Source organism: Ciona intestinalis, chromosome 13 (assembly GCF_000224145.3).
Source record: "Ciona intestinalis chromosome 13, KH, whole genome shotgun sequence".
Lineage (NCBI taxonomy): Eukaryota > Metazoa > Chordata > Ascidiacea > Phlebobranchia > Cionidae > Ciona > Ciona intestinalis.
In genome coordinates, this window is record NC_020178.2 from 897,893 (window position 1) to 925,173 (window position 27,281).

A 27,281-nucleotide genomic window follows, 5' to 3' on the forward strand; every position below is an offset into this window, starting at 1 on the left:
CCAGTTAGACTCCCATGCGACTAGGCGACGGCAAACGTAGTTTTTCAGTGTCCGAATCTAGACAAGAAGTGTAATTACATATTGATTTTAATACTAGCTCCTTGTTTAAATACATCTGACTCTTATAGTTGGGAAGTACAGAGTTAGCATGGTAGGTTAAAAGCTTCGCAGAAAACTACGCTTCTTTTACACGTAAGTTGGTATTATACTTAAATTCTGTTACTATTCACAAAGTTACACTTTGCCAGTCTAATTTGTGTATTGGATACTTTATTTGTGTTAGATTTTTACATAGGTGGTAACTCGTAAGCGGAAACAGAACAGCAATGTTATCGTTGCCCGACACGCGTGGATAAACAAAAGTTACATTCATTACTTAATCTGCGACATGATACCATTATAGCATGTGTGTATTGGTCTATTGTTTTACCAAGTCTAACCATACAACACTTCAGGTGCATAAAACCGTGTTAAAAGTTTTAACGTTACTACGAGAATGGGCAGACTAATTTGTTACTAAACCAAGCCTAACTATACAAGACTACGAGGTACGCATACAACCTTGTTATAACAACTGTCGTTTTCCGGCCACACGAGTATAAAGCAAATTATATTCATTCATTCATTCATTCACTTATTTACTACTGCATTAACCCATACTTAGTTACTCTGGCCCTACATATTAGAATTGGGGTTACTAAAACTTAAACAAACTAGATTGATGGATGTATCGATTAAAAAGCATGGCTACTACTAAACGCAATTTAAGCTGTTGATATAGGGTTTTTGCAATATGGCCATTTCCACTTTAATTACGACTTGATGTCATAAAAATATGATTTAAAGTCATACTTAAATTGTTTTCAAGGTATAAATAAATGATTCACGCGTGGCGGTGCAACAACAGTCGTTATAACACGAGCTGTATTCTTTTTTTTACAAATCGTGCCCGCTTATGGGTTACTATCTACCTGTCTCTAATTCAAATACACAACGTATATATACAAGCTTTATAACACAGTTTTTTCTATACTACACGATTCGTTGGGACTTGTTTTTGACTTTTAATACATTTTGTAACACTCGTTACTAGTCTGTGCTCTGTAACATATTATATTAGAAATATAGAACTACATTTATACATCTATATATATATATACATGGTTTGTAACACAAATATTTTTACTTAGAATGGCTCGTTTTGCCGAAGAAGCTTACCCCAACAAACGCCAAAGGGGATTCCCCGGTGGCGGGGGCGGGTTTGGGGGTCCTGGGGGCCCCAAAGGACGTAAGGGGCGGGGCCAAGGTGGACCTTACAAAATGACCCTTGCCCAACAAGCACGTACGATGTCTTACTACAATCCAATCCCAAAACAACAGAACTGCATTACTGCCAATCGTTCGTTATTCGTGTTTGGAGTTGATAATGTTGTGAGGAAGTTGGCGAAACGAATCATAGAGTGGCCATATCCTTTGATATTCAATGGGATTTGTATCTATAGGTTATATTAGGGCGGGGAAAGATGGGACACCTTTTCATCCTATTTTCTCGTCCCATTTGGTAGTAAACAAAGAATATTCAAAGAATTATAACACCGTAGCCTATCTTCACGGCTCCCATAGACATTTTTTAAAACGCGACAAGAGTGTTTAAATATTCTGGTCTTCCCCCACCCTACTCTATATGTCAAATGATTTTATATTTCATAGTATTTGTAATCTCCAGTAAGTTCCACATTTAAATAGTATTTGTGACCTATAAAAAGTTATATATATTAGTTCTAATACTATGCCGTTTATTTTGTAATGACTGTAATTTACGTCAAATGATTATATATTTAATTGGATTGGTAATATATATGGGTATTGTGTTTGATAGTTTGTTATCTAAAAGTGGGTTTTACATTTAATACTTTAATCCTCACGACTAGGAAATCAGGACAGTATAGGCTAACGCTATCCATCTCCCCCTACAGTACTATATATAAATCATGGATTATTTATTTGCATGCCGACAGTACGAATACTGTCTAGTCGGTCTGTTACGTTTGAAAATCGTAGTGGATTGTTCGAATCCGGTTCCACTATGTTAATGAATACGTTGTGGTCTCTGCCCTCCAAATGCGGACGGGTGCCAGTAATTTTAACGTCTTGTGTGTAATTGATTGCTGCGCTCGTCTGTACGCTTTGGCGGCCCAGAAGTGCTACACTGGTCCGCATCCAACCCCCTATGGCACAGCTCTCATGAATTATAAACACCGTGGCAGCTACGGATTATCAGCGCTGTGCCGAAAGCTCTAGAACAGGTCCCTTCTGGAACGTCTAGATTTTCTCTTCCTTATATCTGTTTGCGTTGCCGATTTTCGCCGACCCAACCCGCCCGTATTACACTTGTATATGAATATTCACACTCGCCTCATAGTTTTAAGAAATTAACGGTTATGTATATTACTGTAGGGTAAGATGAATATCGTAGCATATTATACCCCAGATAAGAAAAATAGATTAGTTTACATCTAAACGATCTTTAAAAAACGTTTGGTCCGGAACCGTAAGGGCTCTCACTTAACTACGTCCTTACATAAGCGTTTTGTTGGTAAAAAAACTGTAATTCTATTTCGCTACATTGTAAACTAATTGGCCCATCTTAAAATATGGCTGTTGTAAAATATATGCAAATATATCCTTTATATATCATCATAATATTAGTATTTAAAATGCAAAGATTTCCTTAACTAATTGCTCACTCCGTTTGAGTATTTAATCCTTGCTACGATCGTTGCTAATTGCATTGTGCTCGCTCTCGAGGAACATCTAGCGGCCGGAGATAAAACACCAAGAACTATACGTTTGGTGAGTTCTTAAATCGGTTATGATTTTTTAAATTGTATTTTTTTAATAAAAATAGTTATTTTTGTAGTATATGAAACGTTAATTTTATCCTAACGCTTCTTCTTCAAAAATCACGTATGACCCTATTAATGACGTAATCAATGACGTCATTGTTTTTACAGGAAGGTACAGAGCCATACTTTCTTGGTATTTTCATCGTCGAAGCTGCAGTTAAAATATTAGCATTGGGATTCGTATTACATAAAGACTCGTACTTACGTTACGGGTGGAATATAATGGACTTTACCGTCGTAGTAACTGGGTAAGCGGAATGCTGTTACTTAAATGGTGAATGTAGCTTATTTATCTTCGATCGCATGGCGGGCCAACTATAATTATTATAACGGGTGTTCTGTTTCATACACATCGTGCTGCTTACCAGTTACCACGTATGCAACTTACTTTATCCTCGCATGGCGGAGCAATGACAATCATTAAAACACGGGTGTTCTGTTTCATAAAATGCCTGCTTACGAGTTACCACGTATGTTACTTTGTTGGTACTTGTTTGAACCTACGAGTAGCATTTGTTAAATAGGAAGACAACTTATCTATTCCCCTGTTTTGTATTCCTCTCGCACCATCGTCTTATGTTTCACATTAAAGATTTATAACACGTAGTTTCCGTACGATATTCTCGTGACTTGGACTTCGTTTGTTTGTGCGATGTTATAGTATGATTAAGCAATGGCAGAGCAAAAAGTGACCATTAAGTGTATTGCAAAATATAGGACTGTAACGTAGCTTCAATATAGATACAGAGCACACGTTATCGTCCATTTTACCAGAAATGGTTTTAGAATTTAAAATTTTCTTATATTTTATGATCATTTTTTAACTAACATGATTATTATTTATTTTTTAATATTCGATAATCTCATTTGTTTAATTCGTTAGTTTCCGCGCTTTCGTACATTTTTCATTGAGAGTAACTTTTCTACGTTATTTTTGCTTTTATTTTAAATCGAAAAGCTTCTTGCAACCAAAATCGAAAAACTCCCAGCAACTCTGGGCCTTAGGTCACTGTGAAATCGAAATCGTATGATGAAATGAAAAGTAGAAAGTGGGCCGTCGAATTTTGAGCGCTGCATAATTTATGAGCGTGCGCCCACGCCATATGTGAAAATAATAGCGCTACAATTATTACCACACACAGTACGCGTTATACAGTTGATTAAAACACACGAAGAAATATATGTATCGCGTATTTTCTGGCACATTTTGGTTCCTTCCCGCCTGGACGTCAATTGAAAGATCGCGTATACACAAACGTCGTAACAGAACACAAAGTAACATACATGGTAACTCGTACGCTAGCACAAGGTGTATTACACCCGAGTTAAAACGACTGTGTTTCCGGCCACGCGAGAATAAAGTAAGTTACATTCATTCATAAGATTCCGAATATGCCGCGGTAAGATGAACACCGTTAACACATAGTATCACATATTTTCTAATCGTGGTTAACAACGCTCGTTTATACTCATAGTCGTGAATGTACGGGTTATATAATTCTGTAAACATTCTATTTTTACTATCGAAGGGAACCAAATGATAGTGAAAACATACACCTTCTTATCCCAGCCTAATATACTCTGTATTTTAAACATATTCCCAGTTTTAAAACGCTTCTAACTTCCTAGGTGCGTTACGTACTTTGACACTTCTCTCGGCTCTGGTTTTCAGACGCTTAGAGCCGTTCGCGTACTGAGGCCACTTAAATTAGTGTCTGGAATTCCAAGTAAGTGATTTTTAACATGTAACTTAATGTAGGCTTATGAGTTCTTGACAGGACATTTACCAGCAATTGATCCTACCCTAGATTAAATAAGTTACGTCCATTCGTTTATTTACTCCCACAGGTTTACATTCTTTAAATAATATGATCTTTTTTAAAGCATAAATAAAAAATGGTATTCATTTTCAACGTGTTACTAAATCCATGTTCCTCTAATCAGGTTTACAAGTCGTGTTGAAGTCTATTATGAAAGCCATGGTACCATTGCTACAAATTGCCGTGCTTCTTCTGTTTTTCATCGTTGTTTGCTCTATCGTTGGTTTAGAGTTATACATGGGAAGGTTTCACAGGACCTGCTACAGTAACTCTACAAGTAATTCCTTATTTTTGAATACTGTAAACAGTGTAAACTATTACACATGCAAGCGGGCATGAGGTGCATGAAATAGAACACCCGTGCTATACCGACTCACGTGTTATAACGTTGTCCAGCTATGCAAGTGCATAGAAGATACAGGTTTGAAGCTTTATGGTGCTATCATGTTCAGTGTGTTCTTGGGCAAGACACTTAACAACAGTTGCTTCAATAAGTTGTATAAAACAGAAGACTGTGTTAGAACGACTGTTATTGGCCACCACGCAAGGATTAATAAGTGTCATTCATATTCTGAAACGTGTATGAGAATAACCAAATCAACATATAAAAATATTTAACTAGTATAGGCTACTAGTAATGCATAAGCGGGTGTCACCCTAACTTTCTGAACATTTCTCCTTTTTTGCAAGTTATATAAAGTTTTCTACACTTTTAGATAAAATTATCCGAGACAACCAAATATGCAGTGAGGATAATTCTGCAAGTTATGGGAAATATGTTTGTGAGAATGGCTCCTATTGTGGTGACTGGCCCCTTGGTCCCAACCATGGAATAACTACATTTGATAACATTATCTTCTCCATGATGACAGTGTTCCAATGCATTACAATGGAAGGGTGGACCGATATCTTATATTTTGTAAGTTTTTGTTTTTATTTTCTGTTGGTCATTTTACAGAAGTAAACGATACACAGTACACACCCAATTTTTCGACCATTTTGCGTATCATTTAGTTAGTTTTTGGCCATTTTGGTCATTGCTTTTTGGCATTTTATTCATGTAGTAACTAATGACAATTTAAAAAGATAATAATTGCATTAATTTATCAATTTATTAAACGAAGCGGACCAAATTCATATTTTTCAATTTTATATGCATTAAATTGTTGGTTTCTGCCATTTTGGTAATGTTTTTTCAAGCATTTTTAATAACCTATATATTAAACTTGGGCGATTAGGCCGATGATGCTACAGGAAGTATTTACAACTGGGCTTACTTCATTATGCTCATCATAGTCGGGTCTTTCTTCATGTTAAACCTTGTGCTAGGTGTACTTAGTGGGTGAGTCCAATCACACATGATGCATTCATGTTGTGATGCTTTCATGTGATGCATTCATACTGTGAGGTTATCATGGCGTCATAGCAAAAGCTTCACGCAAGTTTTGGTGGCATGAGTTTGTTGCGAAATTTTGATGTCATGATTTTCATGAGACGTGAACTTCAAAATTATCATGGTTTTTATGAGACACGAAATGTATGATCATTATTTCATGAGCATGAAGGGAAAGAATGCTACCAACCACGCCATGACTTGTGCATGTATTTTTTACATGCATCAGCAGTGTTATTGGTATAGTAGACATTACAAAGGATGCTGCAATGCATACAAACTAACCCACTTGTTTTAGAAAGCAGTCTTACATAGATGTAATATATCATTACTAACACCTAGTGTTTAGAGATTAACTAACAATAACTCTAAATAATCTCAACTAATTACAACTAACATTAAGATTTACAAAACTAATGTTAAGATTACATTTTACTAATAAAGTTTTTTGAAAGAATGTTTTTCTATTATGGGCAATCAAACCACTGGATGTTTTTTGGCACTACAGACTTGGTTAAGTTAGTTTTAAAAGTTACACTAATGGTGCCATCTGAAGCACAAACATGGTGTCTAAAAAGTATTTCCAAAGTGTATGAAACAGAACACTCATATTATAATAACAACTTACATTGCCCCGCCATGAGAGGAGGTTGCCTCTATCTAAAAGTACATTGTCAGCCATTAATGCTCCCCATTTAACCCTAGGCTGTGGACAGTGACGGATCCAATATAGTGAATCTCATAATCACCCATATCTTATTCTTCTCAATAATTACGCTTGGTTCATTTGGCTTGTTAAACCTTGTGTTCGGCGCTTTAGCTGCGTAAGTTGACAGTACCTGATTAGGATTTGTAAAAATGTCTTAGTTGGTGTAATTGGTCCTAATTGGTTAGAAATACTTGTATTGAAAAATAACTGTTAAGTCTAGTAGAAATTTCTTTAGCTTTAGTATAATTGATCTTAATTGATAAGAAATACTTTCATTCATGAAAGACTTGCGTGCCTTGGTGTAGATAATGTAGCATTGGAAGTGTAGATTGAGGTAAATTAAACACATGGTAATTTATGTTTTATTTAACTTTATTAGTTGCTTTTTCTTGTAACTTTCCCAAACATTTTGCATTCTCCATAATTTTAAACTTGTAAGCAATGTTACTTTCTATTTATTTTATTTTGGGTACCAGGGACTTGGCGTTTAGACAAAAGTAAACCACTTTTAGACCCCATTGCTTAAGTTCAATTCTACTTTAATATTGAGGTTTATGTGTTGCATGGTCAATGCCTTTGAAATTTGTTTGACACTTTTTACATGTTTCTATTGCACCAAGTTACACATGTTTTTTTATTGTTGTTGGTATTAGGAAAAGCTCATATACGTTATGCTGTATGCCACGGTTTTATTCTTATTTTGCAAATTTATTTCAATCACCTGCCGTTCCAATGTTTACTACCACAATACACATGGCAGCAACTCTGTAATGCATAAATGTCTGCTAAAAATATCCCAGACCGTCTTAGTAATCTAGTAAATGCAATTTCCATACTCAGTCCAACTTCTTAAGTGGTGTTAGGTGTACTGACACGTACTTACATATTGTCTGACGTTTAAATTTAATGAAAGACAAGGTGTATGAAACAGAAAACCTATGTTATAATGGCTGTCGTTGCCCCGCCATGCAACAACAAACATTCCTTCAAGTTAGTAATCATATTTAAGTTGAGTGATAATATATTTGAATGGATTTATATTTAAGTTTGTGTTATTTCAATGTGTGTAATAGAGTAGTGTCAATGAATACAGCATGTTCAATAGCATGACAATGCATGGGAATGATTTTGTTGTATTATGTATAACACTCGGTGTTTCAAACAGATCAAGTACAAATATCATATTAGTACCAAACCAAAAGTATGAGAAACTGGATAACCGATTTGATCTGTTTAAAATACATGCTTAAGTATAGTTTATGAGTTATAATAAAAGAATAAACCATTTTTTTCCAATCTATATTGATAAGGTCTTTTGGAAAGCCACATCTAAGAACCGAAAATTTAAGCCAAAGTTTTCCCATTACCCCAGAAAAAAAACATACATTTTTGAAAGCGTTTGGTTTGTTCTTTTATAACTGTGTTATTGTAAACTTTTTTGGAAAATTTCACACCTATTCATGCTGTTTCTATTACCAGTGAGTTTGCCAAAGAACGAGAGCGTGTGGAAAATAGAATGGCATTTCTAAAGGTAAGGAAAAAACAGCAAATGGACAGAGAACTGGATGGTTACCTAGAATGGATGCAAAAAGCAGGTCAGTTTGGATGGTGATATATATTTCATTAGTTTGTATGTGTAACTTACACTTGACTGTTTTTTAGAGTCATTTCTATATTTTATAATAGTTAATTTACAATGTTGTAGTTTGTAAATGCTGTTTTTCAATATACTACAGTTGGTTTGGTTGCCCCTACTTTATAGTATGTGCTTAAACTGTCTGGTACAGTTCAACCGTTAGTAGGCAACTAGTGCGTGCACCAAACTTAAGGTGCCGGTAGCCAAGGCGTTAATCTTAAAATAATACAACCAACAAAGTGAAATTGTGACAGAATTGTATGTCTAATTTTTACTGCCTCCCCACTTCAATAAAGTTAAGTGCCTATGTCTGAACCATCCATTCAGTAACAGTTAAGTAAATCAGTCCCAGCATTCATCATCATTACTTTTATGCCTTTACCTGGAAGTAAATTGACACTTAATTTATTAGTATTGATACCTGTATTTACAGCTCAATAAATCACCGGTTTATTTCTGTTTTTTTATAATAACTTAGAAAAGCTGTTATCTTAACTATACCTACATATTGCGCTTGTATTTGTGCTAAGTTCAATATGGTGTATATAGGCATTACATAAAATAACTAACTTGTTCAGGAATGACATAAAATAACTGAAATTTAGGCATTTTATTAAACGAGTAACTTCTAATAGAATACGTTGTTTAATTTACAGAAGAAGTAATACTAGCTGAAGAAGACAGAACACTTGAAAAATCTGCACAAGAAGGTGTGTGACAACATAATAACTTTTATAAAATATACCCAATAGCACTTATATTGTGACTGTAATTCCATAATGACATAGGGCAATGATAGTCATTATATTATAATTTGTCATTCAACTTTTATATTTGTTTTTTTATTTGTTTTCTTATATTCTCAGCTCATCGCAGGAAAGCAGCTTACCGAAAGAGCAAAGTGGATTTATTGGATTCTGCAGAAAGTTCATTCACAGATATTTCAGCCACTGTAATAGGTAGGATATGTCAACATTAACATTTGTAATATGATAATACTGTAATATAATAACCCTAAAATATGTTAACATTGTATATCTTAACACTGTAATATTTTAACACACGATGATTAAATCTTTAATGTGTTAATGTTGCAATATTTTAACGATGTTATATGTTAACACTGAAATAGGTATGATGTTTAATGTCTATGTTAACAATTATGTACTCAAAAAAACTCTTTTCCGTTATCAAAAATGAGGAATATGTCAACTTTGGCCTAAATCCTAGCGATCCACACAGTAGGGTTTTACCTTAACATTTTTACAACAAATGTAACAGGTAACAGCAATCGTTTTACGCGTTCAAATCCGAACACTAAACCAACCAATACCTGCCTTGCCTGGCTTTCTCATAAAGAAAAAAGATTCAGGTAAGAGAACTGTACAGTGTATGAAACACTTGTAAGTACATTATAAGCCTAAAAACTTTGTTAAAAATTAGTATAAGTTTAAATGATTTATAGAAATATCAATACTAAATATGCACCCACACTGTTAAAACAGAGTATAACATATCAACTTTCACAATAGACCTTACAGTATAACTTACAAGAGTATAACTTGAAACTCTGAAACTTAAAATAGACCTTAATGTAACTTACAAGAGCATAACTTAGAAATCTGAAACTTAAAACAGACCTTACAGGATTACAGTATAACTTACAAAGTATAACTTTAAAATCTGTAACTTAAAATAGACTTAACATACAACTTAAAATGCCCACTCTTATTCAGGGTAAAATGTCGCCATTTGGTCAAATCTCCTGTGTTTTATTGGATTGTGTTATTCCTTGTGTTGCTGAACACAGCATTCTTATCAAGTGTTCATTATAAACAGCCTAAGTGGTGGGAAGATTTTCTATGTAAGTATTCAGGCATTGGCAGTATTGGTTTAGATCTGAATTATTATGAAGTTATTGTCTAGCATAAAGTGTGACAGTGAGTGTCACATGTATGAGTACACCATGTGCGTCTGGTGTATAAGAAGACACCCATGTTACAACTTGACAGTGAACATGAGGTGTATAAACAGAACATGGTTGTCTGAAAAAATAAAGGGTACAAGTATGCGTGTATATATACGTATATAAGTGTATATAGAAATATACAACCTGTTGCATATGTAAAATATAAAGTCTAGCTTATATTTTATCTTGCCTTCTTTAGTCAAAATTTTCCGACCAAGTTCTCACTCAATTGTTTGCAGATTACGCTGAGTTTGTTTTTCTTGGCTTATTCTCTGGGGAGATTCTATTAAAAGTGTATGGACTTGGACCAAGGACTTATTTTCGTTCCTCATTCAACATTTTTGATTTTGTGGTAAGTTTAATCAACTAACCTCAAACAGTGTTTCCTAGCATTTCGTGGTTTAAAATAAGAATATGAAACACTGCAATTTCAAGGGTTTATATAAGTTAAGTTGTATTTGACCGACACTTTAGTATTTTTAACAGGTAGTTTTACAAAGTGTCAACAAAACAATAACCTTGAATTAGTTGCACCACTTTTCACAGGTGTTTATATAAGTCAAGCTGTATTTGACAGGTACTTTAAAAACTTTTGATTATATTTCCAAGGTTATCATTGGTTCAATATTTGAAATTATTTGGTCGGTAATACGACCTGATGCTTCATTTGGAATCAGCGTACTTCGTGCTCTAAGATTGTTACGAGTGTTCAAATTCACAAGGTAGATTATTGTGTTATCTTATGATTTGGTATTTTAAATTAAATAAATAAATTTAATAAATGAATGTAACTTACTTTTTCTTGCGAGACGGGCACTGGTAGTCGTTATAACAGGGGGGGGTCCTGTTTTATACCTCCATGCCCGCTTATGAGTAACCACATATGTGATTAAGTTAATTTTATTTATCAGTTTTATATTTTCATATGATATTAATCACTCAGTGCTTGGTCTGGTTTACGAAACTTGGTCGTCTCCCTGATGAGCTCCCTCAGATCCATCGTGAGTCTCATCTTCCTCTTGTTTCTCTTCCTGGTTGTGTTTGCTCTTCTAGGGATGCAGATCTTTGGAGGCAGGTGGGAATCTGTTGAATATCTTTATCATATTTATTCTCGCGCTGTCCGAAAAATTAGTTTATCTTTATTTTTATCTTATTCATTCTCGCGTAGTAAAAAAAATCTTTAAATAGCGGGGAAAACCAGAAGTTATAACACAAGTGTTCTGTTTCAAGCATCTTATAATTTTATGGGTGTTTTTTTCTTTCAATTATTTGAAAAAAATGTATCTTTTTTATCCTTCCATGAATTTCGCAGCAATTTTGTGTGTTGTTATTTTTCATACTGCAGTAAAGAAGAGCGTCTAAAAGTCAGAATATTGAATTATTTGTATTTCTGTAACGCATGTGTATTTATACATTATACATGAGGCTTAATGACTATTTATCTCACTGGCTTTAAAAGGCTGAAATAAATATTCACGAAGTTTATTTCATTCTTTCTTGTCTGCCTATGTATCGCATAGTGTGAATTTGCTTTTATGACATCACAGTACAACATTGTCCGAATATATGACATCATTATCTACTGTGATAATGATTTTATAAGTATCCTGGGTAAGACACTTAACGCAAATTGCTTCAACCTATTGGTCAATAGTTAGTTTTCCAAATTTCCAACTCTGCAAAAAAGTATATATTTACGAAGAAAGTTACATGCATGATAACTTGCGAGCATGACGTGAATGAAACACTGTTGTTATACAAGATCTGTTGTTATTACAACACTTCTTGTTCCATGCAAGGGTAAAATTAACATTTAATTAAAATTAACATTTAATTAAAATTAACATTTAATCATTTATTAACACACTTACAATACAATTGATAATCACCTATAATACAATTTGTAACATTATTTCCACATTTAATCCCGCAAAAATACGGAAACCTTTAATAGCCTTTTAATGTTTTTGTTTTCGCTGGCATTACCTTGTATGTCCCCGCACATAAATATTTAATATGATTTCTATTGATTTTTTCCATGCTGTTCTCGTCACCAGATTCAGTTTCAAAGATGGAAAACCGAATTCCAATTTTGACTCTTTTCCCAGCGCTATTCTCACTGTATTTCAGGTAATTTTAATTAAACAGAAATAGCATAAATGAACTGTTAAAAATTTGTTAATTTTAATTAAACAGAAATAGCATAAATGAAATATTCTTTAAACTTACATACCTGGTAACTTAATATGCGGCACGAGGTGTATGAAACAGAACACCCATGTTATAGCGACTTGTTGCACAAGGATAAATAAGTGTTTTTAATTATTTAAACCTAAAAATTTATTTTTAAACAAAAATGACATGACAAATTCCGGATAAGGCCATACACATTACATGAATAAAGGAATTAAAAAAAAAACATATGTATTTTTTTATTGTCAGATTTTAACTGGAGAAGATTGGAACATGGTAATGTATAATGGTGTTGAAGCAAAAGGAGGAGTCAAAAATGGTGGACTATGGTGGTCTCTCTACTTTATATTCCTGGTTATGTTTGGAAACTGTATCCTTCATTATTGTTAAGTTTTATCTAGAATAGTATTTTATGTTTGATAGTTCTTAAGAACAGTTATGTTAAAGTTAGTTTGGAAAACTGGGTTGATATAGTTTCCTTTTGATTTATACTTGGCATTTAAGACCTGATTTCTGTAGCAAAAAGTTTGGAATCACTGGATCAATTAATGGAGTATTGCAAACTGCTTTGTGTAACCTCCCCCACATAAAATAGAAAAGTCATTATTTCTGTATATTCTAAATATTTTCCTTAATTTTATTTTTTACAACTACTTCCTACTACAATGCATTGGCAATCATCAACTGTTGATATGTTTTAATCCTTTATTGCTATTGGTATCAAATGACAACAGACACTTTGTTGAATGTCTTTCTTGCTATTGCCGTGGACAACCTTGCAAATGCGCAAGAGCTGACAAAGGATGAAGAAGAGGAAAAAGACAACAAAGAGGCTCAAAAAGCACTTCGAGTTGCGCGTGAAATTGAATCTGTTTCTCCTGGATCAATGGAAAACGTTCGGATAAAGTTGTGAGTTAGTTTTGTATTTAGGTTGTGTTTTGTAAATTGTTTATAACCTCACATTGTGGATTGTTTGGTTTTGATCAGCATTAAACTGTAGTTTAAAACCTGAAAGTGTTGAATGTTTGGTTTTAGTATAAAGTTTGTCTTGCAACCAGAGAATATGTTTAAACCTCTTACCGATGCTGTTACCATTGTAAATGTGTGTCCTTGGGCATGATATTTGGAATCAAACCATTAGCTACTCTGCGTCAAATCGTTATTTCTAACACTTTAAATTGGATGTGCCAATTTACATATTACAGAAAAAAACAGCAGAATAATGAATTAGGTACTGTAATGACAGTAGTTTTAAACACTGTGTTGTTAATTAAGAGTATAATGCTAATTGTTCCTCATAGAAGCGACTCTTTCAATAAAAACAACCTACAAAGGACAGCATGGGAACGAAGGCAACACGAGTTCCGGAAACAAAGACGAACTTTACGAATGAAGCGCGACCAGAATGGTTTGGTAACCGATGATGACAGTGATGATGATCTATATGTTCCCGGTGAACGGCGGAGCGGAAAATACTTCGACATTTCAAGTTTTAATAAAGATAAAGAGGGGATCCAAGGAGCTGCTACAGCAAATGTGAGTTAAGTTTTAAGATATATAGTGAAATACCCATATAGCACCTATATATTTATGAAACACAAACCTTTTAAAGTTTTGTCCCTCTTTTTCATAAATTCTTTGTTTTTCTGTATTAGGGCATCTCTTCACAACATGGGTCTCCTACAAAACAAGTTGGTAACGATGATCATATCATTGGACAATCTATGTGGGTTTATATACTTGTGTGGTTTTCATTACTTTAACTAATGCAAATGTTGTGATTAAGTTTTGTTGGCATTGCTACTTAACATAACATACTGGAATAACTGATCTTCTGGTAAAGTTGTTAAAAATGACGATGTATAACAGTCTGGCGTTATTTAACATTGGTTTAAAAATTTATGATCATATTTCTAGAAGAGGGGGTTAAAAAACAGTTAAAACTGTAAAAATTATCTAAAAGTGGCACACGAAAATAAATAAGTAACAATCATTTATTTTTAGTATTGGTGGGGAAAGCAGGTTTCTGTCTCGTCAAAACAGTCTTCGTGTTCGAAATACACCAATGAGAGAGCTTGGTATACTCCCATCTAGTGGTGAAGTGGCAGAGATCAATCAGACAGAAAATACTCGCGAAAATTCAATTATGGCTGACACCCCTGTTGCAATGGGTGCGTTGGAATATATTTTGTTTTTGAATAATTTCCAGGGCTTAGCAGTTGGAATGTGTGTTGTAGCCTAAGGATAACAGTTCATGACTGACACGCACTTTTAAGTCTGTCCTACCAGCAAGGATAAATAAGTGTCATATATATAAATTTAATTACATGAAATCAAAAAAAATATAATTTTGTATAAATTTTTTGAATTGTTTTCAGAGGATGGAAAAGGAACAGTGCGCTCTAGTGGCGAGGTTGACGAGGAAGAAGATAACGGACCTAAACCAGTGTTGCCGTATAGTTCTATGTTTATATTCAGTCCTACTAATCCGTAAGTTAAAAAAATGTAAACAGACATTTTAAATAACGGGTCAACTCTGGTCCAAATAACAGGTCCCATACCATTTGTTTAATGAAATAATAATTTGCAAAAAGCTGTACTGCCTGGCAGCAGCAGTACTGAATAAACGTTAATGATATTCTATATCTTTTTCTTTACAAAATTTTACAGAATATATATAGATTATTGCATTGGATAAAACATATCAATATTAAACTTCTATCTCTTTTTTTACAGAATACGACTTGCATGTCATTACATTGTGAATCTGAAATACTTTGAGACGACCATTTTAGTTATCATCATTTTAAGCAGTTTAACTCTTGCTACTGAAGACCCAGTCACTAAAGACTCGCAAAGAAATAATGTTCTGAAATATTTCGATTATATTTTCACAGCTGTCTTCACATTTGAAATGGTTATGAAGGTAATGTGAATCTGTTTTGTATTATTTGTAGTGTAGGTTTAATAAGTATTGGTCAAAAATAACTTAACTTAAATAAACACCTGTGAAAGTGGGCAACTAATTCAGGGTTTGTTTTGTTGACACTTTATAAAAGTAGCTGTCAAAAATAATAACTTTTTATAAACACTTGTGAAATTGGTGCAACCAATTCAAGGTTATTTTTAACACTTTGCAAAACTACCTTTTTGACCTTGAACAAGAAACTTCATGGAAAACCCTGATAATGTTATTGTTGACAGATAAGACATCAATCAATTAGGATTACAAAGCAAACAACTTGCAGAAGGGCTGTAAAAAGTGTTTTAAATTATATTTCTTATTTATACATATACACACTGATCCTACATTACATAACTACATGGTCATAATGCTCATTGTTGCATAATAATCCTCATTGTTACATAACAGATGATTGACTTGGGTCTTGTGCTTCACCCTGGCTCCTACTTCCATAGTTTGTGGAATATTCTGGATTTTGTTGTTGTGTGCAGTGCTCTGGTGGGATTTGCCTTGACGTAAGTTATAACAACATAGAATTTACTTATAAATAAAGCAGGGGCTAATTAATGAATGAGTGAAAGAATGTAATTTATATTTAATATGTTGTGGACCTCATTATAACACTGTTGTTCTTCTTACACCTTATACCCGCTTACGAATTATCACATATGTACAGTCTTTATGTCACTCTACTTACTGTACACTGTACAGTTTATAATACTATTATAAACGTTATTTGGTTTTAATTGTATTTCCAAAATATTAAACTGCAGTGTTTCCCAATTCTTCAGACATTTACCATACAGTAGTGTTCATCTAGCCCTATAAAACTAAACTGGCATCGCTATGTAATGACCCTTACATTACAGAGCATCAAACAACCCCCAATTAGATCTCGGTGTGATCAAATCACTTCGTGTACTACGTGTCTTGAGGCCTCTAAAGACAATCAAAAGACTTCCAAAGCTAAAAGTAACTGATTATATGTTTGATGTATTTTTTTACCTGTTTTTAGGCGGTTAAATAAGTTTGGAATTTTGAATTTGTTTAGGTACAGTACGCTGACTTGTTCATGCATTGCATAAAAAATGTTTTGTTTAAACAATCAATTTGTTTTTGCGTTATATTAAGACTGAAGTATTTCTTGTTTAGCAGTATATGAAGTAGTTAACATTAAATTGTTTTACAGGCTGTATTCATGTGTGTGGTGAATGCATTCCGCAATGTAGCCACCATCCTTATAGTTTACATGCTATTCATGTTCATATTCGCTGTTATTGCTGTGGAACTTTTCAAGGGGAAGTTCTTCTACTGCACTGATCCTATGATTAACGTGGAAAGTGAATGCAAGTAAGATATACTCAAAGTGGGTTTGGTATACTATGTAGGAATACACATTTTATGATGTGTATATAAAACATCAAATGGACAGTGAGCATGAGGTATATGAATACACCATATGTGCCTGGTATATAACAGAAGCCACCCATGTTATACATGGGCAGTGAGCAAGAGGTGTATGCAAACGTCTGTGTGTGGTGTATAAGACACTAAGTCCTACATATTTACTCTAGGGGTAAATTCTTCTACCAGTCTCCTGAAAGTGACAACAAAGAAGTGAGTGAACGACAATGGTTACAACATGACTTTCACTATGATAATGTTCTTTATTCGTTCCTCACATTATTTGTCATTTCCACTGGGGAAGGATGGCCAGAGTAAGTTGTTGTTCATTTTTTTTGATGGTTTATTATAAACAAAGTTTCTTAAACTGCTATATAACAAGCATAGGTATTGAAACCTCTTGCTAATTACACTTGGAGAATGAATTGTAAAAGTGTCTGACTTTATAAATAGATTTTCTAAACCATTTTATATTAAAATCTTTTTAGAGTCCAATTCCAGAGACATTATTGAAAATTTAACTAAAAAAGGGAAAATAAAACCATCTAATGCAAACTATTCTACTGAGATAATTTTCTAAACTAATTTTAGAGTAAAATACTTACCTTTTTTTACCTTTTTTTTAGAGTCCTGTGGCATTCCATCGGATCCACGTATGAAGACAAAGGTCCAGAGCGTGGCTTCCGTATGGAAGTGAGCATCTTCTACATCGTGTTCTTCGTTGTGTTCCCCTTCTTCTTTGTGAACATCTTTGTTGCTTTTATTATCATCACTTTTCAAGAAGAAGGAGACAAAGCAATGTCAAATTGCTCGCTGGAGAAAAATGAGGTAAGCATATTATTTGTTGGGGATAATGGGATAATATGATAAGTTTGGGTTAAGTTTCAACTCCCATGGTAAGCCTTAGTTTTTCTGTAATCATACTATTCTATGACAATTAAAATTAAACTTAACTTTCTTTGTATGATGGACAACCGCAGTATTTATGGATGAAAACCTGTAGCACTTGCACAAATATTTCTGCATTGCTGACAACATAAACAAATCTATTAGCGGGCACAGAGTGTATGAACAATTAAAACATATATACAACTGTACAAAGCTGTTTTACACTCCACAGAGAGCTTGTGTGGACTTTGCTATTTCTTCAAAACCCCTCACACGTTTCATGCCTGAGGATAAACATAGTTTACAATACCATGTATGGAAAGTAGTCGTGTCTCCGGTATTTGAATGGATAATCATGGCTCTTATTGTTCTTAACACAGTAGTGCTTATGCTAAAGGTAAGAGAACCACATCCAATGTATTATTACTTTTTTAAACACTTTATTAATTTTAAACTAATACTTTAAAATATTTAAACTATAATTTTTCTAATATTGTACTCAAAAACATAATCATGACCCATTTTTTTTTGCAAATGTATCTAATATAAGTATAAAACTTATTTAAAATATATAGATACATTCATATTTGTTTTTTAGCTTAGGAATATTTAGGTATTATGTTTGTACCTTTTAACTGGGTTGTTTTAAACCTTATGTAAGATTTGTATATTAACACTTTCTTACCTCTAGCGTGAAATTTTCCACATTATATTTCCATAGTATAACGACATGGGTGAAACCTATGAAGATGGTCTCCATGTTTTAAACATTATCTTCACAACTCTCTTCAGTCTAGAATGTTTTATTAAAATGTTCGCATATGGCCCCCTGGTAAAAACCATCAAGTGCCTGGATTTCTGTTGCATGTTTGTCAGTCGCTTGAATCTGTGCAACAGTACAACTGGTTAGGGCCCAAAATGACTGCTTATGATTACAATATCAATATCTGGGGCTTATTTGTATAAAAGACCTAACAGCAGCCATTGCAACAGTATAAAAACTTAGTTACGAAATGACTGCATCGTATTTTAAACAGGTGGTGTCTTCAGAGGTTACTGGTTACTAAAAAAACTTTGTTTATAGTAACATACATGGCAACTTGTAAGCAGGCACTGTCTTTATGAAACAGAAAACTTGTGTTACAATGACTAGCATTGCCTAACAAGGATAAAATAGGATCAATAAGTTACATTCACACACCTATACATAAATACATACATATGCTTAATGGTGACCATTCCATTGCCCAACAGGCAAGAATAAATAAGTAAAATTCACAAACACTCACACATACACACACATACATATATATATATACACCATACTTTTTACTGTTGTGTCATCCCATTCTGCTTTTATGTTGAACTTACCCCCTGCATGAAATGTTGCATGATATGTCTCATTCACAGGACTATTGGAGAATCAAACAATCACCTAATTATGAGAACATACTTCAGTATTGTAATATGGCATTTACTGCTATCTTCACCATTGAATGCATTATCAAGATGGCAGCTTTCAAACCAATTGTATGTTTATTTTATAAAATATTTTGTAAATAACTTTAGAGGGAGTATGTATAGGCAGTTGGGATAGTGTTCAGTGCTAAAGCCAAAGCCCCTGGAAAAATACTACATTCTAAAAATAATTTTAAGGAGTTTTGTATAGATAGTTGAATATACGTTTAGTGCTGAAGGCTTCTAGTATGTATCCCACTTTGGTAACTTCTTTCTTTTAATATAAAATAAAACATATTTTTGGCTGTTTTATTAACTTTTTTAAAATTTTACTATAGCAATTTGCCCTGGCGTTAGGTTTAAAAAAACAGTTTTTTTAACTCAACAGGGTAAACTGAGATCTTGTGACTGTGAAATTATTTCAATTTATATTATCTAGTTTATGGTATTATTTACATGTGTGAGTACGTACAAATGCTTTAGAATGCTAAGTCTGTTGTTGTTGCATGGTTTTACATACCCTGTTCTATGTTATGTGTTGTAAATGTATTTATACTTAGGACAATTCAAAGCTGACCAAGTTGGACAGTAGTTCATCTTAAAGTCTCAAAATGCTCCCTTTGATTTTACCTGAAAGTCGATTCAATTTGTTCAAAAGGAGTAGATGTTTAGTAATAGCTTCTAAAACAGTTCATCATATCTCTATTTCATGTGAATGACACATATGTCATACATGCCCCATTCATGGTACTTTATGTTTAATAATGTCCAACTTATAAATGATACACACCCCGCAATAAGAACTCATTTTCTATGGGTTATTGATGAATTATAGCTGGGAGGAAGGGTCTAGCTTTGTATTGACCTATTCTCTAGCATTGTATGTGGTAACTCATAAGCAGGCTCGAGGTGTATGAAACATAACACCCTCCTGCACGAAAAGTATAAAGTTACATTCATTCATGTATCATTTCATGATGACATAACAATGCCCATTATTGCATCAGAATTACTTCCGTGACTCTTGGAACATATTTGATTTCATCACTGTTGTTGGAAGCATTGCTGATGTCACCATCACCCTCGTCGCTGTAAGTTTAAAATATTTCTATGTTTAATACCCAGTGTTCGGTAGTTTTTGAATCTTGTTACTGCAACAGTAGATATTTTTTAAATGTTACTTTAATTTTTTTACTTTTTATTGATTTTCCACACTTTTTGTTAAATTTCTTTCGTTTTTAAGTTTAATTTATAATCATTCCTCCTTAAAAAAATATCTTGGCACATCATTTCCCATATTTCTTTTAAAATATTCTATTATACAAATCTGCTTTCATTTTTTTTAACTGCTGAGTTTCACAAAGTTAATAGTTTAATTTTTTCACCCAAACCTAGATGATACAGAAACTGTATCTCCCACTTGACCAGCAGGTTACTGGCCTCTTGTAGTTGTCACTTAAACCTTACAACCTCTGTACTGCCCCATTTTCCATGGAAACAGTGGGGTGCAAGTTGTAATAGTGTGTCTATGTTACGTCGGCAACGTGGCCTTGCCGACGAGAAATAACGCTTTTTACCGTGGTTTTTATGGTGTGCTGGAAGAAAGTTTTCCCGATACGGAAAAACCTTGTTCCCAAAACGATTTTTTATAAAAAAAAGTTTCTTTGATAGCGGTATATTTGATACTATAGTTTAGCTTGGGTTAGAGGGCCAATTCTGGTCTGAATCCCAGGTTTCATGATATGGCTCCAAATAAGACCTCACCCATATAGATTAAAATGTTGTTTAGCTAGGTTGTAATCACTTTGGAATTATTGTTATTCAAAATCAAGCGAATATCTTGTAAAACAAGAGTGCCGATAACATACTTATAAAAAAGTCATTTTCTATTTAAGAATTATTCATTTCGAGCAGCATTCTAGCCCTCAGGCAGAGGTAAACCTCGCAAACATAATAACGCAGTCATTCATGTTCCTTGTCTTTAATTCATCTCTAACCTGTATAGAAAGTATACGGTGTTATTAACACTTGCACACACTTATACCCTACCCCCCAATCCCGAAATGGAAAATATTTCAGATATTAACATATACCCCTTGAATTGCCACTAATGGTGAAAAATATTTCATACTTTTTGGTGATATTAACCCGTACCCCTTGAACGGCCGCTTATGTGGTAAAGGTAAAGGTTTGTTTTTGTATTCTGTCGTTTTCAAAATCTTTTACACCCTTACACGCGCACGTGGTGACTGTTTTTCCCCAAACATTTTACAAAGTACTTGACAAATAATATAATTTAGTAGACAAATTTGATTTCACTATTGATATTTGATAAAAAATATTTGAAGAATCAAATTTAATCTCTGCTAATGTATTTAAAGAGACATTATTTAGTGTTAAATAGTTTTATTTGGCAAGCACTTTGTAAAACCATGTTTCTTTCATGTAGGTGTCATCTCTGGCAAAACTTAAACTATGTGCAGATAGGAATGCACATATGTTAAGTATTGCTTAATCCAAAACGTTTGTCCCACACTTTTGCATTACAACACACCAAACACGGTATTCCACGTTTTTAATTAGTAAAAACACAATATTTAATATGAGAATTCAATATAACACAATCTATTCTTCAAAATCACCTTAAAAGTTTGTGGCACATAAATGAAAGTCGGTAACATGTCTATGCCACGGGAAATAATTTAATGAAATTTGCCAAGTGCCACAGTTTCATTGACTTTTACAACATATAGTAGGGTGGGAAAAGATGAGACATTTTTCATTCTATTTTCTCCTATTTGTAATAAACAAAGAGCATTCAAGGAATTATAAAACCGTATCCTTGGGCCTTCCATATACCGTTGTTCATTGTTTTAAACACGACCAGGATATTTGGATATTATGTGATAAAGGTGTCCCATCTTCCCTCACACCACTATACCAAACTTACACACACTTCCATTCTACTTTATACATTATACTGTCTGTGAGTGTGGTCTGTATATGAGGTCTCATGCATGGACCTCATCTATTTGAAGTTTAGTTGGATGGTGGTTCGGAAAATATAATAACTTTGCTTTCCTTCATTCAGTTTAAACTTATTTATTCTTAAACTGTGGTAACTTCTATATAAGATTGTTTTTAGGGTTTTCGTAGTATAGAAATATGTGCCAATTACAGTGTGTAAATGGGGCTAATATGCAAACTTCGGTATTACACCACGTGTATTGCGCTGTAGGACATCACTCATAGGACATGTAGGACTCGTAGACTAAAATATCCAAATAGTTTTAACACACCATACCTTTGGCTAAAGTAAAAGAGAAAATAAAATGCTAATATTTTTTATCCTTTTTTAATATGGAAAAAAAGATAGATAAATTATACCAATGGATAGTGATTGCAGAAAATTTATTTGGTTTTTACACTTGTGCTAGCTATGCTGTTGTATACACATGCTATTGGAGTTATAGTTATACCTAATGCATAACATTCAAATGTAGTTTGCGCATGTTTGCTTGCTGAATGTGCATGATGATGTTATAGACTGGAACATTGCATGAGTATTTATATAATAATGTTATGATATATAAGTATAATTTATATATCCATAACAGCGCTTAAATTTGAATAACTTGGTTGCTTGTTAGATTACTAATTAATAAGAATGCATGATTTCAATTAATTATTCAACCTTTAATTAGCTGTCATGCTAGTATATGCTTGTAGAAATTTATTTTAAAACAATTAATTTTCTTTTCTTTTTGCTCTGATTTTTCTTCTGGTGATTGCCTGGACACCTTCACTCTGATGAACTACACAGCATGATATGGTGGGTGACATCACAATACATTCAGTGACATCACAATTAAATTTGTCATGATTTTACTTTTACACGGTAGTAGTTGATTAGGCATTGCATTGACCTGTAGATGCATGCAACTTTTAATTTTTGTATTAAAATTTTTAACTAATATATGACCTTTATTGCAGTCCGGGTTTATAAATCTGAGCTTCTTACGTTTGTTCCGAGCTGCGAGATTGATTAAACTGCTCAGGCAAGGTGAAACTATCAGGATACTGCTTTGGACATTTGTGCAATCTATAAAGGTGATGGAATCTGTTTTTGTGTATTATTAAGGTTTTCAGTTATAACATGAGTGTCTTCTTATACCCCAGGCAGAATAAGTGTCCTATGAGTGTATTTATAAGGTGTATGCTAACTGTATTCACACACCGTATTAAACCATACACTCCAACAGGCTCTCCCATATATTTAGCATATATGTATCTTTATCCGCACAACACTCCTTATTGCAGACTGTAATATCATACCCCATTAAACTCCCCTTCTTCCCTCTCAACAGGCTCTCCCATATGTTTGTCTTCTGATTGCCATGCTCTTCTTCATTTACTCAATCATTGGAATGCAACTGTTTGGGAATATCCAACTTGATCCTAACAGTGCTATCAACCATCATAATAACTTCACACATATATTTCAAGCTCTGATGCTTCTGTTCAGGTAAAGTAGTTTATAGTAAGTTGGGTTAAGATGGTCATATTTTCACTTCTTTCCCAATTGGTATAAAACTTCTTTTCCAATTGGTATAAAACAAGTAAGGCTCTATCTATGGCATATAAGCCAGCTTAAATCCTAGTTTTACTGCCGGGCCTTTTAAATTACAACTGGTTCGTATGTTGTGTATAGTAAAATATTCCAGAAAATCCCTATTCGTACTAACTTACATTTCTAATAACCAGTATTATTTCCACAGATGTGCGACAGGTGAAGCATGGCAAAGTGTTATGTTGGCTTGTGTATCCGCTAACTGTGACCCAAGAGCTGGAATTGATAAGGAGAATGGATGTGGATCAGTGATCTCGTACATCTACTTTACAAGCTTCATATTCTTCTGTTCGTTCCTAGTGAGTTTTGATTGAATGAATGAATGTAACTTATTTATCATGGTTGCAATTTCTTTTCACTCTATTTGTGCAACAGTATAAACTATGCAACTTTTGCAATTTGTCCAACTAGTTAATCTTCAAAGTAGCAATTTGTGCAAGTTTTTCATTTGTACAACCTTTATGTGAGTAAAGGAAAAAGTTACAACATGTTCTTTCTGTTTCATACAAGTATATTATTGGCCACATTAGTTGCTTGATAGCAATGAGTGCAACTGTATTTTAACAATGTCACCCCCGATTAAACTAAAAATTCAAAATGTGTTGCCATAGTAACATTACTAATATACAACAATATATGCTGTAATATAATATACTTTCGTTCACAGATGTTGAACTTATTTGTCGCTGTTATTATGGACAACTTTGAATATTTAACCCGAGATTCTTCAATACTTGGACCTCATCATCTCGACGAGTATATACGAGTATGGGCAGAATATGACCCGCAAGCATCTGGATATATTAAATACACTGATATGTTTACAATGCTAAGACATATGGAACCTCCTTTAGGGTTTGGGAAGAATTGTCCATACAGAGTTGCTTATCGGGTGAGTGTGTATATATAATGTGTGGATGCTGTGTATCTTATATGTATATAGTAGTTACGTATACCATTGTGTATGCAATGTACATGGTGTATAACTATATTTATACACTTTATGCTCCTGGTCGAGGTAAAACATAGTGTCTTTTTATATACCAAACACATGGTGTATTTATACACCTCATGCTTAGAGTTATAACATCGGTGTCTTCTTATACAAAAGTGCACCCATATTTTTATCTTTATAACCCACCTAAAACAACAACCACCATACACAGAGGTTGATTCAAATGAACATGCCGATCAATGAAGAGAAGCAGGTCCACTTCACTACCACCCTACTTGCTCTAATAAGAACATCACTCAAGATCAAGATGCTTCCTCAAGATGCAGCTGGTATTGATAAGACGTACAGGTATGAACTGTGGCTTAAACTATATAACTATGTGGGTTCTTTTTATTTGATCACTTACTTGATATCTTACTTGGACAGGCTATTAGTCAAGTGCCTTACCCCAAAACATATATATATTTAAAAAAATAATTAAACCTACAGTTATAAACTGTTGCTTATACTATACAACTATGCAGTTTCTTGTAGTTTATTTTTAAGATGTTATTTTTCTTGATCAATCTATTACTGAAGTGTTTTACCCAAAAACACATATTTATTCAATTTGGTAAAACATACAGGTAGCCTATGAACTGTGGCTTGAACTATACAACTGTGTGGTTTCTTGTAGTAGTTTATTTTTAGGATTTTATTTTACTTGGATAACACATTAGTGAACCATCTTAACTTAAAACACATAAACCAACAATGGTGGCATTTCTAACACTACTCTAGTTCACATTGTAGGGTAATAATAGTTGACTTATGTGTGCTTACACTACTGTATTCGAAGAGAAGTAAAACTTATGTTGTGGTTTAATTACATAGAGACCAATGGCAACTGGATCAAGAACTACGCCAAGAGATACGTCTTGCATGGCCCAACTTGAATGAAAAGAAAATGAACTTACTACTGCCACCTGAAGGAGGTTTGTTAGAAGATAATAGCACATAGAAATATAATATTCCACTTTTAATAGAAAAATTTAAAAGTGTTTCGAGTTACATTTTATTTTCAACTGTAAAATTTGATGAGGCTACCTTTAGGGTAAAAATAATTAAACTTTTTTAGTTGTAAATAAATTTAAATTCTTTTTTTTAGAAACTCAATTCACTGTGGGCAAAGTTTACGGAGCCATGCTGGTGTACGAGCACTGGAGGGCATACAAGAGCCGCAGAGACGGGAAGAATCCAACTCTTGGTCAGAGACCCAATATATTCCCTCGCATGGCAGCCCCAGCAACAAGTAGTAATAATACTGACCCACAGCTGGACAACCCTCCCATTGGAGATCCACTCAGCTCACAAGCTCTTAGTATGGTCTCAATTGTGTCTGCAGCTTCTGCTAATGTGAGTACACATTTTTATTTGATATATTCTGTTCTATATTATTGATATTAGTGGCATGTCAAATATGATGTAGACCAAGTATATACATTTTTAATTCTCTACAAATACGAATAGTTGGCTTACACCTAAATGCCTAGTGTACTGCACTGTTGGGTCTGGATGAGAAATAGTAACTTAAAAAGATTTTACAAAAGCTTGGAGATATTGCCCTCCCCCCAAAAGTCAGTATTACTCATTAAAAGGGTAATAACCTAATGGTTTAACTTATCAACCTAAATTACCTACACGCTGGTGTCATATAGAACAGACCCTTAATCGAACAGACCCTTAATTAATCAGCATAACTTGATTACAGGCTGGGGTCCATCTACCAAAAGGGTGTAACTCTTTATCCCCATATGGGTCACGAGACACAACTCCCTACTCCAGCCCAACCACTGAGCGACGATCAAAGTTACAAGTCCCCCACCCATACAAGGTAAAATATACCAAACTTTTTAAACTGTTTTAGTGTTTTGTATTATTTTATAAAATTTCTTACACTTGTTTAATTGATTTTGAAATTATTAAATTTAAACAGTTATTTTTTTGGTTTAGAATTAAGTATTTTTACAACTATTTCTTTATATTATAACTGTTTGCAATTATTTAATTTTTTATAATTTTATTATTTCTGCTACGACCCAAAGCAGCTTGAACCGTTACGAAACAACGCTGCTACATCACAAGTTGAGCCTGTTTACGCACAATGTGTGGATCATGACATCACACCTACAATTGATGACGTCACAGTAGCATACCAAAGTGGTGGCTTCGAAACTAACGACTACATGCAATACACAACACCTGAAGATTGCATGGCAAACAACACATACCGTACTACAACTCTAGCTGATGATGTCATGACCCGTGATGTCATATGTGATGATTTCACAGCCTCTTCACCATTCATAGCAATAA

General features: G+C 33.7%; 2 protein-coding genes across 3 annotated transcripts in view; one reads left to right on the plus strand and one right to left on the minus strand.

The window, feature by feature from the left end:
- The window catches only part of LOC101242471, a 357,398-nt gene that overhangs the window by 328,195 nt on the left and 1,922 nt on the right, over positions 1-27,281 (minus strand). The gene's annotated exons all lie outside the window — the stretch shown is intronic.
- The window catches only part of LOC100184382 (voltage-dependent N-type calcium channel subunit alpha-1B-like), a 37,496-nt gene that overhangs the window by 8,752 nt on the left and 1,463 nt on the right, over positions 1-27,281 (plus strand). Inside the window, exons 5-46 of the mRNA XM_026837332.1 lie at positions 1,191-1,466; positions 2,748-2,853; positions 3,015-3,154; positions 4,536-4,633; positions 4,851-5,003; positions 5,443-5,645; positions 6,825-6,943; positions 8,308-8,423; positions 9,121-9,174; positions 9,331-9,423; positions 9,746-9,836; positions 10,201-10,328; positions 10,673-10,785; positions 11,043-11,155; positions 11,377-11,508; positions 12,491-12,563; positions 12,876-12,996; positions 13,361-13,535; positions 13,928-14,162; positions 14,282-14,352; positions 14,631-14,797; positions 15,005-15,116; positions 15,363-15,552; positions 16,000-16,106; positions 16,461-16,563; positions 16,781-16,941; positions 17,166-17,309; positions 17,622-17,823; positions 18,116-18,280; positions 19,294-19,413; positions 20,349-20,432; positions 20,737-20,772; positions 23,165-23,173; positions 23,335-23,451; positions 23,709-23,866; positions 24,120-24,270; positions 24,639-24,863; positions 25,138-25,274; positions 25,800-25,900; positions 26,074-26,321; positions 26,677-26,799; positions 27,011-27,274. Coding sequence (XP_026693133.1) covers positions 1,191-1,466; positions 2,748-2,853; positions 3,015-3,154; positions 4,536-4,633; positions 4,851-5,003; positions 5,443-5,645; positions 6,825-6,943; positions 8,308-8,423; positions 9,121-9,174; positions 9,331-9,423; positions 9,746-9,836; positions 10,201-10,328; positions 10,673-10,785; positions 11,043-11,155; positions 11,377-11,508; positions 12,491-12,563; positions 12,876-12,996; positions 13,361-13,535; positions 13,928-14,162; positions 14,282-14,352; positions 14,631-14,797; positions 15,005-15,116; positions 15,363-15,552; positions 16,000-16,106; positions 16,461-16,563; positions 16,781-16,941; positions 17,166-17,309; positions 17,622-17,823; positions 18,116-18,280; positions 19,294-19,413; positions 20,349-20,432; positions 20,737-20,772; positions 23,165-23,173; positions 23,335-23,451; positions 23,709-23,866; positions 24,120-24,270; positions 24,639-24,863; positions 25,138-25,274; positions 25,800-25,900; positions 26,074-26,321; positions 26,677-26,799; positions 27,011-27,274 — 5,734 coding nt within the window. The remainder of the gene's footprint in view (positions 1-1,190; positions 1,467-2,747; positions 2,854-3,014; positions 3,155-4,535; positions 4,634-4,850; positions 5,004-5,442; positions 5,646-6,824; positions 6,944-8,307; positions 8,424-9,120; positions 9,175-9,330; positions 9,424-9,745; positions 9,837-10,200; positions 10,329-10,672; positions 10,786-11,042; positions 11,156-11,376; positions 11,509-12,490; positions 12,564-12,875; positions 12,997-13,360; positions 13,536-13,927; positions 14,163-14,281; positions 14,353-14,630; positions 14,798-15,004; positions 15,117-15,362; positions 15,553-15,999; positions 16,107-16,460; positions 16,564-16,780; positions 16,942-17,165; positions 17,310-17,621; positions 17,824-18,115; positions 18,281-19,293; positions 19,414-20,348; positions 20,433-20,736; positions 20,773-23,164; positions 23,174-23,334; positions 23,452-23,708; positions 23,867-24,119; positions 24,271-24,638; positions 24,864-25,137; positions 25,275-25,799; positions 25,901-26,073; positions 26,322-26,676; positions 26,800-27,010; positions 27,275-27,281) is intronic.